General features: G+C 45.7%; 1 protein-coding gene across 5 annotated transcripts in view; it reads left to right on the forward strand.

The window, feature by feature from the left end:
* Positions 1–13,700, forward strand: part of GUF1 (GUF1 homolog, GTPase) — a 179,109-nt gene that overhangs the window by 27,079 nt on the left and 138,330 nt on the right. For all 5 annotated transcript variants that reach the window (XM_029588451.1, XM_029588481.1, XM_029588460.1 and 2 more), the window contains 2 exons: positions 915–1,026; positions 11,463–11,611. In XM_029588451.1, the coding sequence (XP_029444311.1) occupies positions 915–1,026; positions 11,463–11,611 (261 nt within the window). The remainder of the gene's footprint in view (positions 1–914; positions 1,027–11,462; positions 11,612–13,700) is intronic.

The following is a 13,700-nucleotide window of genomic DNA, read 5'->3' on the forward strand; positions in this document are numbered from 1 at the left end:
GTAGATTGATTTAAAAGGCTGAGATGGCTGAACAGAGAAGGGCAACCAAAATGATAAAGGGGATGGAACAGCTTCCCTATGAGGAAAGGCTGAAGAGGTTAGGGCTGTTCAGCTTGGAGAAGAGACAGCTGAGGGGGGATATGATAGGTCTTGAACGAGTAGATGTGAATCGGTTATTTACACTTTCGAATAATAGAAGGACTAGGGGGCATTCCATGAAGTTAGCAAGTAGCACATTTAAGACTAATCTGTGAAAATTATTTTTCACTCAACGCACAATAAAGCTCTGGAATTTGTTGCCAGAGGATGTGGTTAGTGCAGTTAGTGTAGCTGGGTTCTAAAAAGGTTTGGATACGTTCTTGGAGGAGAAGTCCATTAACTGCTGTTAATCAAGTTTACTTAGGGAATAGCCACTGCTATTAATTGCATCAGTAGCATGGGATCTTCTTAGTGTTTGGGTAATTGCCAGGTTCTTGTGGCCTGGTTTGGCCTCTGTTGGAAACAGGATGCTGGGCTTGATGGACCCTTGGTCTGACTCAGCATGGCAATTTCTTATGTTCTTATGTAAAAGCAGGCTGGATGGAGCAAATGGCTTTGCAGGTGCCTGTGGCAGACTGGTTCGAGGTAAAGAAGAGCCCTTGAATTGTGAAGTTCTGCTTTCTATCCATTTTTATGGCAAGGACAGGGCTTAATTAGCCTGTTTTGTCTTCTGTTCAAGTTTTCTCCTGTATGTTGAAGCAGTCACATTACCAATGTTGTTATCTCTTCCTTTCTTCCCAGCCTATTTACTGAAACACTGAGTTTTAAGAAACTGAAAAGAAAGAGCACGTTATTCTCTAGACCCCCCAACTCACGATTAGCAGGTGTGCTGTGAATTGTGCCTCAGACGTATTTTATATCTTTGGCATTTTTAGGAAAACCTGGACATGTCTGGATTTCCTGTTGAAAACATCCGAAATTTCAGTATCATAGCTCATGTAGACCACGGTAAAAGCACTCTGGCAGACAGGCTACTTGAAATAACAGGTACTTGGGGGTTGTGTTTTCTTTTTAAAACTTAGCACAGCATACTTTGTTGTATTTATTTATTTACTCCTGCTCATGTATGTGCATTGTTTGTTTTTGTATTTTGTTTTTTTTCCCTTAGGAAAAATTATGCAATACTTTTTAAAAAGCAAAAGCATATTCCAAACCCTGCTCCAGTCTCACCCCACCCACCTAGTTATATGGTGCTTTTAATCACATCAATGATTCTGTTACCCTTGCAATTAAGGGAATACATTCTTTTGATTTGTTTTACTTTTTTGGTTTTCATTTATTTTATGCTGTTGGCCTTATTAGCAGTATTGTGAACCACCTTGATGGGCTTTGCCCAGGAAGGTATTATATAAAAGTGTTTTAAATAAATAAACTAATAAGAAAGCCTCTTAAAGGCCCCGTGTGGGTATTTTTGCCCCATGTCGGAAAGCCAGTTTTAACACATTCATTTCCATGGGTAAAGCTCTGTTTTACCCATGGAAATGGCTTTGAATGTTACCCTCTTACTGTTAATTCTCCCGACCCAAAGCAGACTCCCTTCAGCGAGGAAATTAAGGGCAAGATGCACAAAGATTTTTCTCTTCTTCCGTTTTGATAGGGGAATAACTATCGACACTTAAAGGACAATAAATGGCCAGGTCATCAGAATTTATTTTAACACTAAAATAAATCTTGCATTTTATTCTGGTGCTATCTAAAACAAATATGTATGGGTAGTTTTGGAGGGATAATTTTCGAAGGGAAAGCACGTGTGCAGTTTGCCTTTAAAAAATGATGTAAAGACTTGCGAGTAAAAAGTACCCACAGGCTCTATACCAATGCGGACGATTACAGAATTACCCCCTAAGCATAATAATATTCTGGGGAAGTTTACTGTTCTATGCTAATTTAAAAAAAAAGATTGGCAGTAACATGAATGTTGTGACTTGGTACATTTCTGAAGCAGCACATTTTTGATGTTATGTTTTGTTTTATGAATATATTGTATATGTTTATTTTATAAATCAGTTAGAGCCTTTGCATAAAGCGATTAAGAAATTTAAACAAACAAACATTACTTCAGAATCACACTGAGCGTTTTAACTGAGAATCAGTTTTTTGGAAAATGTAACATTTCCTAGCATGTAGACAGATGGACTCAGGACCAGTGGGTTTATGCTCCCCTGCCAGCAGATGGAGACGGAGCAAGCTGACGTCATAGTATATATAGCTATGAGCACAAATGCTCGTAGTTTGGGCAATAAAATCCCAGATCTGCAAGTCCTAATGGTGGAGGCGGACTTGGACATTGTTGCTGTCACGGAGATGTGGTTCACGGAATCTCACGATTGGGATACGGCAATACTGGGTTATAACTTGTTATGGAAGGATAGAGCGGATAGGAAAGGGGGGAGGCGTGGCTCTTAAATCAGAAACAATATCCAAGCATCTGAGTTGCAAGGAAGATGGGGCAATGAAGAAGCACTATGGGCCAACCTAAAAAAAGATGGGACATCCATTTTTATTGGAGTGGTTTACAGGCCTCCAAACCAAAAGAAAGAGCTGGACAGAGATCTGATTGAAGACATCCAAAAGATGGGAAAGAAGGGAGAAGTGGTGATTGTTGGAGACTTTAATTTGCCGGATGTAGACTGGAGAATCCCATCTGCAGAATCTAACAATAATAAGAAATAGTGGATGCTCTGCAAGGAGCTTTGTTCAAACAAATGGTAATGGAACCTACAAGAGAGGGAGCAATACTTGATTTAGTGCTCACTAATGCAGATAATGTGTCTGATGTGCAGGTGGGCACCCATCTCAGCACCAGTGATCATCAAACGGTATGGTTTAATATCACAAAAAAGATACGGAAAAGAAGCACACAAACCCGAGTTTTGCAGTTCAAAAACATGGACTTTGATGAAATGGGGAAGTACCTGGAGGAAGAACTAGTAGGCTGGGAGAACGAGAGAGATGTGGAACAACAGTGGACCAAACTAAAAGGAGCAATTACCAAGGCAACTAATCTATATGTTAGAAAAGTAAAAGCAAAAGAAAAATGATACCTATCTGGTTCTCCAAGGAGGTGGCTGACAAAATAAAGGCTAAAAGAACAGCGTTCAAGAAATATAAAGGATCCCAAAAGGAGGAGCACAAAGAAGAATATCTGGTAGCACTGAGGGAGACAAAGAAAGTAATCAAGATGGCAAAAAGTCAAGCGGAAGAAAGGATTGCCAAAGAGATTAAGAGAGGTCACAAAACATTTTTCAGATACATCAGTGAAAAGAGAAAAGTTCAACGTGGTATAGTGAAATTGAAAGGTGAAAAGGATCAATGTGTGGAGAGAGACGAAGAAATGGCAGAAATATTAAACAAATACTTCAGTTCTGTGCTCACTAAAAGAAGACCATGGAGAAGGACCATTGCTAGTTAACAAACTAGAGGGGAATGGAGTAGATGTAACTCCATTTACAGTAGAGAATGTATGGGAAGAGCTGAGGAAACTGAAAGTGGACAAAGCCATGGGGCCTGATGAGGTTCATCCCAGGATACTGAGGGAGCTCAGAGATGTGCTGGCGGGTCCACTGTGTGACCTGTTCAATAGATCCCTAGAAAAGGGAGTGGTGCCGAGTGACTGGAGAAGAGCGGTGGTGATCCTGCTTCACAAGAGTGGAAACAGAGAAGAGGCTGGTAATTACAGACAGTTAGCCTCACCTCGGTGGTGGGAAAAGTAATGGAGTCGCTGTTAAAAGAAGGAATAGTGAGCTATCTACAGTCGGAAGAATTGCTGGACCAGAGGCAGCATGGATTCACCAGGGGAAGATCCTATCAGACAAATCTGATAGAGTTTTTTGACTGGGTAACCAAGGAATTGGATCAAGGAAGAGCGCTCAATGTCATCTACTTGGATTTCAGCAAAGCTTTTGATACGGTTCCGCACAGGAGACTGGTGAATAAAATAAGAAGCTTAGGAGTGAGTGCCAAAGTGGTGACCTGGATTGCAAACTGGTTGACAGACAGAAGTCAATGTGGGATGGTAAATGGAACTTACTCTGAAGAGAGAGCGGTGTTGAGTGGAGTGCCGCAAGGGTCGGTGTTGGGACCAGTCTTGTTCAATATCTTTGTGAGCGACATTGCGGACTGGATAGAAGGTAAGGTTTGTCTTTTTGTGGATGACACTAAGATCTGCAACAGAGTGGACGCGCCGGAAGGAGTGGAGAGAATGAGACGGGATTTAAGGAAACTGGAAGAGTGGTCGAAGATATGTCAGTTGAGATTCAATGCCAAGAAGTACAGAGTCATGCATATGGGGTGTGGAAATCCGGAAGAACTGTATTCGATGGGGGGAGAATGGCGGATGTGCACTGGGCAGGAGAGAGACCTTGGGGTGATAGTGTCTAATGATCTGAAGTCGGCGAAACAATGTGACAAGGCAATAGCTAAAGCCAGAAGAATGCTGGGCTGCATAGAAAGAGGAATATCAAGTAAGAAAAGGGAAGTGATTATCTCCTTGTACAGGTCCTTGGTGAGGCCTCACCTGGAGTACTGTGTTCAGTTCTGGAGGCCGTATCTCCGAAGGGACAGAGACAGGATGGAGGCGATCCAGAGAAGGGCAACCAAAAGGTGGAGGGTCTTCATCAAATGACTTATGAGGAGAGATTGAAGAATCTAAATATGTACACCCTGGAGGAAAGGAGGAGTAGGGGGTGATATGATACAGACTTTCAGATACTTGAAAGGTTTTAATGATCCAAAGACAATGACAAACCTTTTCCATTGCAAAAAAATCAGCAGAACCAGGGGTCACAATTTCAAACTCCAGGGAGGAAGACTCAGAACCAATGTCAGGAAGTATTTCTTCACGGAGAGGGTGGTGGATACCTGGAACGCCCTTCCGGAGGAAGTGGTGAAGACCAAAACTGTGAAGAATTTCAAAGGGGCGTGGGATAAATACTGTGGATCCATAAAGTCTAGAGGATGTGAATGAAGACAAGAGGCATGGGGTGGCTTGAGGGAATGTTGGCTACTACCTGGAGATGAATATCCTTATTCAATAATGTGACTCTAACTTTGCTCTATGCTACAACGGCAAGAGGAAATGTGGAAAAAAGGATTTGCAACCACATAAAAGCAGGGGAGTAGCTTGCTTGTTACGGCGGTTACTACCCCAAACCAATAAAATACCTGATACTTCACTTTCAACGCAAATCCAGCATAGCTCTCTGCTTCAACGGCAGGGGAGGAAATTTTTGACAATTCACGCATATCCAGCATAGCCCTCTGCTTCAATGGCAGGGGAGGAAATTTTGACAATTCACGCATATCCAGCATAGCCCTCTGCTTCAACGGCAGGGGAGGAAGTTTGACACTTCACGCATATCCAGCATAGCCCTCTGCTTCAACGGCAGGGGAGCAAGATTGATACTTCACTTTCAATGCATAGCCAGCATGGCTGTCTGCTTCAACGGCAGGGGGGAATGAAGAAAGGTGGATCTATATTCAGGCAACAGTCAACAAGGACTGAATTACATAGTCTGAATAAACAGATAAGCATGGGTGTAGCTTGCTTATTGCGGTGGTTAATACCCCTAACTAAATTAAGCTATTTCATTTAGATGCAGGTCCAACACTGCTCTCTACATTAATGGCGGGGGTGGAAGGGAAATAGAATAAAAAAAGGTTACTAAGAGCCAAGAGAAACACATAAGTATGTGAGAGGAAAAAAAGTGCGAAAGCTTGCTGGGCAGACTTGATGGGCCGTTTGGTCTTCTTCTGCCGTCATTTCTATGTTTCTATATAGCCCTGCAGTGACCCCAGCCTGCCAATATTCTCCATCTCTAGGAGATGATGAACATGCATCTCCCTAAAGGGATTTCTTCGAGCTTTTTGGAAGGAGAAATTTTAAATTCTAAACTCAGGAAAAGAAAGCCCCGCTCTCCTGCAGAGATACCTAAAGGGCCCTCCCCCAGTTGAGAATTCCTGAGGCAATTTCCGTGGTCCCTCAGAGATGTGCCTTAGTCCGGTAGCTGGGTTTCCCGGCATGGACTTAGCTGCTAGTTCAGCTGAAAGGCAGCGGGTGCAGGAGGCCAAGCGTGGGGATGATGGCAGAAGCCCCCCCCCCCCCCCCCCCCCCGCTGCTGGAGACCGTCTCTGTACTCAGCCGGTAATCTAAGGTTTAAAAAAAAAGAGAACGTTTTACCCTGAATCAGAGACAGTTAGAGGGGTTTCAGGACTTCTTCCAGTCTCCATTCTTGGAGCTGTACTGATGTTTTTTCCCGATCCCGTTGGAGATGGGGAAATGGCGGGTTGAGCGGCCCCCAATGGGCTAGGCCCCGGACTTTTAGGCTTTTCTCTTGCACGCTGTGTGGTAGGCTGGAGCAGCCGTTTTCACGTGCTCTTGTGCATGTTCTGCTGCTCTCTATAGGCCATCAGTGTGCACAGTGTGTCAGTTCTGCGCATGCGTTGTGCGCTTGGATTTTGGGCGCACTTTTTTCGTTCACAAACGTTTTTGTGTTTAACTTGGTGCACAGGTTGTGCGTGCGCTTTGCCGCACTTTCTTCAAGGTGCCTATTTTTTTGGGTGCATTTTGTTTGTGAATGCAAACCATTCCAACGCATGTTTACCGCAGATGTGGCACCGATAAGCAAGATGTCTAAGTGTCTTCCTGTTTGTGTTGCTTGTCATATTAGGGCTTCTCAGCCTGACCTGGCTTCTAACCTGTGTCTGCGCTGCTCAGACGATCTAGGAGAATTGTCTTCCTTAGATTTTGCTAAACCTGGCTCTTCCATTCTGATGATGGGTTGGTCATGGCCTTGACTGGGGGAATGCCAAATCTTGGTTCTGTCTTGAATGGCAACTCCACTGGTAAGAGCAGCTCTGTGGATCCAGCTCCAGTTTCTTCTGGGCTTGGTCTGAATCCAGCTGCTTTTTCTTGGGTGGAATGTTTTCAAGGCTTATAAGCCTTCAGGCACAGTCCTCCACTTCCTCGCAGACCCTCAGCCGGTGGCTCCTCCCTCTTCCAATCCTATGCTTAAGCACTGGGGCTCGCCTTGGCTCTCTGCGGGTGTTCCCGACAGGAATCCGGATGGCACTGATAATGAGATTGATCCTAATTCCCTGGAAGATGGGGAAATTCCTCCTGGGCTGGAATCGTATTGAACCACGTTGCAGTTCTTTCATAGAGATGAACTGCCAGCCTGATTTCCCAGACCTTGAAATATCTGGGTGTCCCTGGTTCGGTTGCATGTCTGAGCTGAGGAAGAATCCCATTTTGGTTTCCTTAGGTAATTCTTGTGATGGATGCCATTCAGGAATTGATAGATCTGGAATGGAATGCCCTAGAGGCAAGTTTTAAAGGTGGTCGGACATTGGAAGGCCTGTACACCCTGGATCCGACTGTAAAGAGAGCGTTTGTGTTTTCCCAAAGTGGATGCTCTGATATGTGCTGTTTCTAAGCGGACAACTATCCCCATAGAGGGAGGAGCAGCCTTGAAGGATATACATGATAGAAGGCATGAGGCTATTCTTAAGCAAGCTTTTGAAGCAGTGGCATTGAATTTATAGATTGCCTCCTGTTGCACCCTAGTGGCGAGAGCTTGTCTACTTCTCTCTCAGGAGGTTGATGTGTCTGGAGGGAATTCCAGAGCAGTTATGGAGCCTGCTGCCGCCTTTTTAACAGACTATGATTTGGTCCGGACCCTGGCCAGAGGAGTGGCTTCAGCGATAGCGGCCAGGTGTCAACTCTGGTTGCGAAATTGGTCAGTTGATGCAGCTTCCAAAGCCATCTTACCAAGAAGTCCTTTAAAGGCTTACATTTGGTTGGGAGCGAGTTGGAGAAACTGGGTAGTAAGTGGGGCAAGTCTCTGGTGCCTCAGTTGCCAGAGGATAAGAAACAGTTACAGCGCATTTCCGGGTTTCCAGGTGTTTCACTCACTAGAGAAGGACAACCTTTCAGTGGATTTGGCCTGTCGGTAGGTCTCAGTGCTTTTGTCCCCTACAGCCCAAGAGAGGAGTGGGCTCAGGTGGTGGACCTTCCCAAGCTTCCCGATGAAGGTTTGCCAACCCACTTTCCAGAACAGGAAATAGGGGACGTTTCTCCCTCTTTTATGAGAGGTGTGTCGAGATCACGTTGGACCAGTGGGTCCTGGAGATGGTACGCAAAGGGTATGCACTGGAATTTCGCAGTATTCCTCGGGACGTGTTCATGGTGTCCCCTTGCCACTCCCCGCAGAAGAGCAGGTAGTGGAGTTCATGCTTCAAAGGCTACTCAGACTGAGGGCTGTGGTTCTGGTGGCCATGTTTCAAGAAAGCATGGGGCGATATTCCATTTATTTTGTTATGCCGAAGAAGGAGGGCTCCTTTCGTCCCATCCTGGATCTCAAGAGGGTCAACCATCACTTGAAGATGACTGATTTTCAAATGGAAACCTTATGCTCTGTCATAATGGCGATGCAGTTGGGGGAATTTATGACCTCCTTGGATCTGTCAGAGGCTTACCTTCATATTCCCATCCGATTGGAACACAAGTGCTTTCTACGCTTTGCGGTGTTGGGCTGCAATTATCAGTTTTGGGTGCTGCCTTTTGGCCTAGCCACCACTCCCAGAACATTTTTCAAAATTATGGTAGTAGTAGCTGCAGCTTGTGAAAAGAAGGAATCCTGGTGCACCCATATTTGGATGACTGCCTGATTTGAGCCAAGTCTCTCAGGAAGAAAGTCGCCTGGTGACACACAAGGTGATCTCCTTATTGCAGGAGCTCAGTTGGGTTCACCACCTGACCAAGAGCAATCTTCAACCATCCCAGTTTTTTTTTGCATCTGGGGGTCCGGTTCAACATGAGGCAAGACGGAGTTTTCCTACAGGAAGTTCGGATCCAGAGATCAATTTCAATTGCGTCAGTTGACGAACAGCATAAGCCCAATGGTGTGGTCCTACCTACAGGTTTTCGGCTTGATGGCAGCTACCCTAGAAGTGGTGCCATGGGCAAGGGTGCATATGCGTTCACCTCAGCGCTCTCTGCTATCTCATTGGAACCCGCAGTCTTAGAATTATGCGGTTAGGCTTCACTTGCCGATGGAAATCTGTCCCCACCTCCAATGGTGGTTGCAAGAGGATCATCTGAGAAAGGGAGTTCCCTTGTCCTCTCCATCCTGGTTGGTATTCGCGAGAAATGCAGGTTTCCATGGTTGGGGTGCTCACTGTCTGGAGTTAACGGCCCAGGGGCACTGGAATGCTGAAGAGTCCCGCTGGAATATCAGTCGCCTGGAGTCCCGGGCGGTGCAGCTGGCATGCTTGCAGTTCAGCCACAGGCTGCGGAATCAAGTGGTTCACGTGATGTTGGACACCGTGACGACGGTGACTTGTATCAATCACCAGGGGAGGAACCAAGAGCCAGCAAGTGTCGCAGGAAATAGACCAGCTGATGAATGGGTGGAAGGTCATCTGCAGATGATCTCTGCCTCTCACTTTGTAGAAAAAGACAACGTAAGAGTGGACTTTCTCAGCAGGGAGAGTCTGGACCCAGGAGAGAGGGTGTTGTCAAACAAGGCATTTCAGCTGACTGTGGATCGCTGGGGCCTTCTGTTCCTAGACCTGCTGGCAACTTCTTAAAATGCAAAGGTTCCTCAATTCTGCAGTTGCTGGAGCGGGCTGTGGTCCCTGGTAATAGACACTCTTGTACAAGTCTGACCAGAAGACAGATTGCTTTATGTCTTTCCTCCGTGGCCCTTGCTGGGCAGGATAATTCGCAAGATCGAAGGCCACAGGGGGTTAATACTTTTGGTGGTGCCAGACTGGTCCATTCATCTGTGATATGTGAATTTGCGATGACTCCTGGTGGAGACCCCCTTTCTTCTTCCACCGTACATGGATCTGCTTCGGCAGGGACTAGTTCTTCATAAGGATCCAACTTGATTCTGTCTTACTGTTTGACCCTTGAGAGGGCTTGCCTGTTAAAGCACGGTTATTCCTCCATGGCGATTACCACTTTACTCCATGCTTGCAAGTTCTCCACGTCCTTGGCTTATGTGTGGGTTTGGAGAGTTTTGAGGCCTGTTGTAAGGAGCGGTGTGTTCTTCTCGTTCAGTTAAGTTTTCTCTCATTCTGGATTTTTTGCAGTATGGGTTGAACAAAGGCTTGGCCCTTAATTGCTTGAAGGTGCAGGTTGCGGCTATTGCCTGTTTCAGAGGCTTGGTGAATGGTGTTTCTTTGTCTCATCCTGATGTAGCCCGTTTTTTGAAGGGAATGAAGCATCTTAGGCCTTCCTTAAAGTTACTGGTTCCATTGTGGAATCTTAATTTGGTGCTGGATTTTTTGGTAGGCCCTATGTTCTGACCACTGCATAGCCTTTCCTTACGGTTTTGACCTTGAAAACTGTGTTCCTGGTGGCTATATGTTCTGCATGTTGGATTTTTCAGCTGCAGGCCTTGTCTTGCTGGAGTCATTCATTTGGGTGACTCCGTGGGCGTTACAGCTGCATACTGTTCATCCTTCTTCCCCAAGGTAGTCTCGGACTTTCATTTGAATCAGTCCATCTCCTTGCCGTCTCTGGATAAGGTCAGGGATGTGGAGGAGTGTCTCCTTTTGCGCTTCTTGGATGTTAAGTGTTTTGAGGTGTGGTATCTGGAAGTCTCTGAGTCTTTTCGAAAGACGGATTGTCTGTTTGTTCTCCATGGCGGGAGTAAGCAGGGTGCTCCAGCTTCACGGGCTACCATAGCTCGCTGGATTAAGGAGGTGGTAACGGCCGCATATGTGGATTCTGGAAAGCTGTTGCCTACTGAGGTTAGGGCCCATTCCACTAGGGTTCAGGCAGTGTCATGGGCAAAGGTTAGTCTGTTGTCTCCCGTTGATATCTGCTGAGCTGCGACATGGTCCTCCTTACACACTTTTTCCGGGTTTTATCGTCTGGATGTGCAGGCCTGGGAGGATGCAGCCTTTGCACATGCGGTGTTGATTGGACCAAGGGCAGCCTCCCACCCTGTTGGGGAGTAGCTTTGGTACATTGCACTGGTCCTGAGTCCATCTGTCTACATGCTAGGAAATGGAGAAATTACTTACCTGATAATTTTGTTTTCCTTAATGTAAGCATTCATCCAGTCCCTAGCTTGGGGTACCTAGAATCTTACATGAGTTCAGTGTTTATGGTTGGTTGAGTACAGTTCTGGTTACCTGTTTTTAATCATGTTTTTTGCTAGTCTGACCACAGTTGCTTTTGAAGAGAATACTGGCAGGCTGGGGTCACTGCAGGGCTATATATACTGTGATGTCAGTTTGCTCCGTCTTCATCTGTTGGCAGGAAAGCATAAACCTACTGGTCCTGAGTCCATCTGTCTGCATTAAGGAAAATTAAATTATCAGGTAAGTAATTTCTCCATTGAATTGCACAATAGATTATGAAATTAAATATTACCAGTAGCTTTTAAGTTTCTTTTTTGTTTATTTTTAAGGGGCAATTCTGAAAACTGAGTGTAACAAACAAGTGCTGGATAAACTACAGGTGGAGCGGGAGCGAGGAATCACTGTCAAAGCTCAGACGGCATCGCTCTTTTACCCTTCTGGAGGAAGGACCTATCTTTTGAACCTTATTGATACACCAGTAAGTAAGCTCTTGCATATCTGTATGCATATCTTTGAAAATGCCAAAAGCTTTTTTTTTTTTTTTTTTAACTCAGAGCAAAGAGATTCCATTTTGAAGGACAGTACTATTTCAATAAGTGCATGCTGATGGGCTGCTCCGTATCATGCGCATATTTTGAGATGCTTAGTTCATTTTTGCATTGGGTCCTAGAGCGCACATCAGGATGCCATGAAGTGGTACACTACCTTGATGACTTCCTTTTCGTTGGTAATGGGACGCACAAGTGTTCATCCTTGCTGCAGGTGATTAAGAGTCTAGCTTCAAACTTCGGCATCCCGTTATCACCAGAAAAAACAGCTGGTCCTGCACAAGCCATCATTTTCTTGGGTATTGAACTTGATGCAAGAGAGAGAGAGTATCTAGACACCCCTTAGAAAAGCTTCAGAAACTGAGGGAATTGATAGTAGAAGACCACCTTAAGACAATTGCAGTCCTTGATTGGTTTATTTAGTTTTGCTTGCCATGTGATTCCAATGGATAATTATCCAGTGACTAGCAAATGTCACGGCAGGAATTACAAAAAAACAAAAAAAGTATCGCCACTTCAGGATTTCATCCCCCATACGGCATGATTTAAAGGTTTGGGAGCAGTTCCTGCAATACGTCAATGGATTGAGGATGTGGCCAGACTCCCTCTAGATACAATAGTGAGCTTGAGCTCTTTATCGATGCTTTGGGTGGTGTTGGTTACAACTGGATGACATCATCGGATGGAGCCTGGTTTCTGTAAAGTTAGACTGGCACACTGAGCATGCCCAGAATGCCACTGACCTTGCATCCACACGGGGTCCCTCTTCAGTCTTATAATATAGAGTTTTCAAAAAGTGAAATAAAAAATACTGCGAGGAAACCCAACTCTGTGGGGAGACGGGCAGGTTCTGTGAGGACTAACATCCTGCTGTCTTTGAAGAACACCTGTTACAGGTAAGCAACTCTGCTTTCTCCAAGGACAAGCAGGATGGTAGCCTTCACATCTTGCAGTGAAGAGCATGTGCCAACGTGCACAACAGCTGGAGCTGCAGCAAGTAGAGGAGCAGGCCATCACCCAAAAAGGGGATCATGGAGGGAGAATTGGGATCTTATGGCTGGAAGAGGTTCCGGAGGACAGATTGCCCAAAATGAGAGTCCTGCCAACAGTCTTTGTCTAGGCAGTAATGGGAGGCAAATGTGTTGCCACCTTGCAGATTTTGTAGATGGGAACTGCCCACAAGTGCGCTACCGAAACCAACATGGCCTGGACAGAGTGAGCTCTGACATGGCCAGCAGCTGTAGAGCCGCCGGCGTGTGGCAGAAGATAATGCAATCGGTTAGCCAATGGGACAGTGTCTGTTTGGAGACAGCGATGCCCAATCTGTTCTTGTCAAACAAGACGAACAGCTGAGTGGAGGTGCAACGGGGCACCATCTGTTCCATGTAGAAGGTGAGTGCCCTCTTACAGTCTAAAGGTGTGGAGAGCATATTCACCGCGGTGAGCGTGAGCCCTGGGGAAAAATGACGGCAGTACAATTGGTTGAGGTGGAACTCTGAAACCACTTTGGGTAGGAACCTGGAGTGTGTACGCAGAACCACATTGTCATGACAGAACGTCGTGTAAGGTGGGTACGACACCAGCGCCTGCAGTTCACCTACCCTGTGAGCCGATGTGATGCCACCAAGAGCACCTTCCAAGAAAGGTACTTCAGGTCACAAGAGCGCAATGGCTCAAAAAGGGATTTCATGAGTTGCGAGAGAACTACGTTAAGATCCCAGGAAACTGCCAGGGGACAGGTGGGAGGTTTCAATTGAAGGAGATCCTTCACGAACCTCCCACAAGCAGATGGCAAGAAATTGCAGAACCATCCACACCCCGATGGTATGCCCCTATGGCGCTGAGGTGTCTGTAGGCTGGAGAGAGACAACAGTTAGTCCAGAAGAGCAGAGAGGAAGCAAGTGAAGGGAACTGAGCCGTGACTCTTGCACCAGGAAGAGAATTGTTTCTACTTCAGATTGTAGGATTTTCTGGACTCCAGAAGAACATTGGATATCTTCTCTGATAGGCCGAGGGCTT

Source organism: Rhinatrema bivittatum, chromosome 1 (assembly GCF_901001135.1).
Source record: "Rhinatrema bivittatum chromosome 1, aRhiBiv1.1, whole genome shotgun sequence".
NCBI lineage: Eukaryota > Metazoa > Chordata > Amphibia > Gymnophiona > Rhinatrematidae > Rhinatrema > Rhinatrema bivittatum.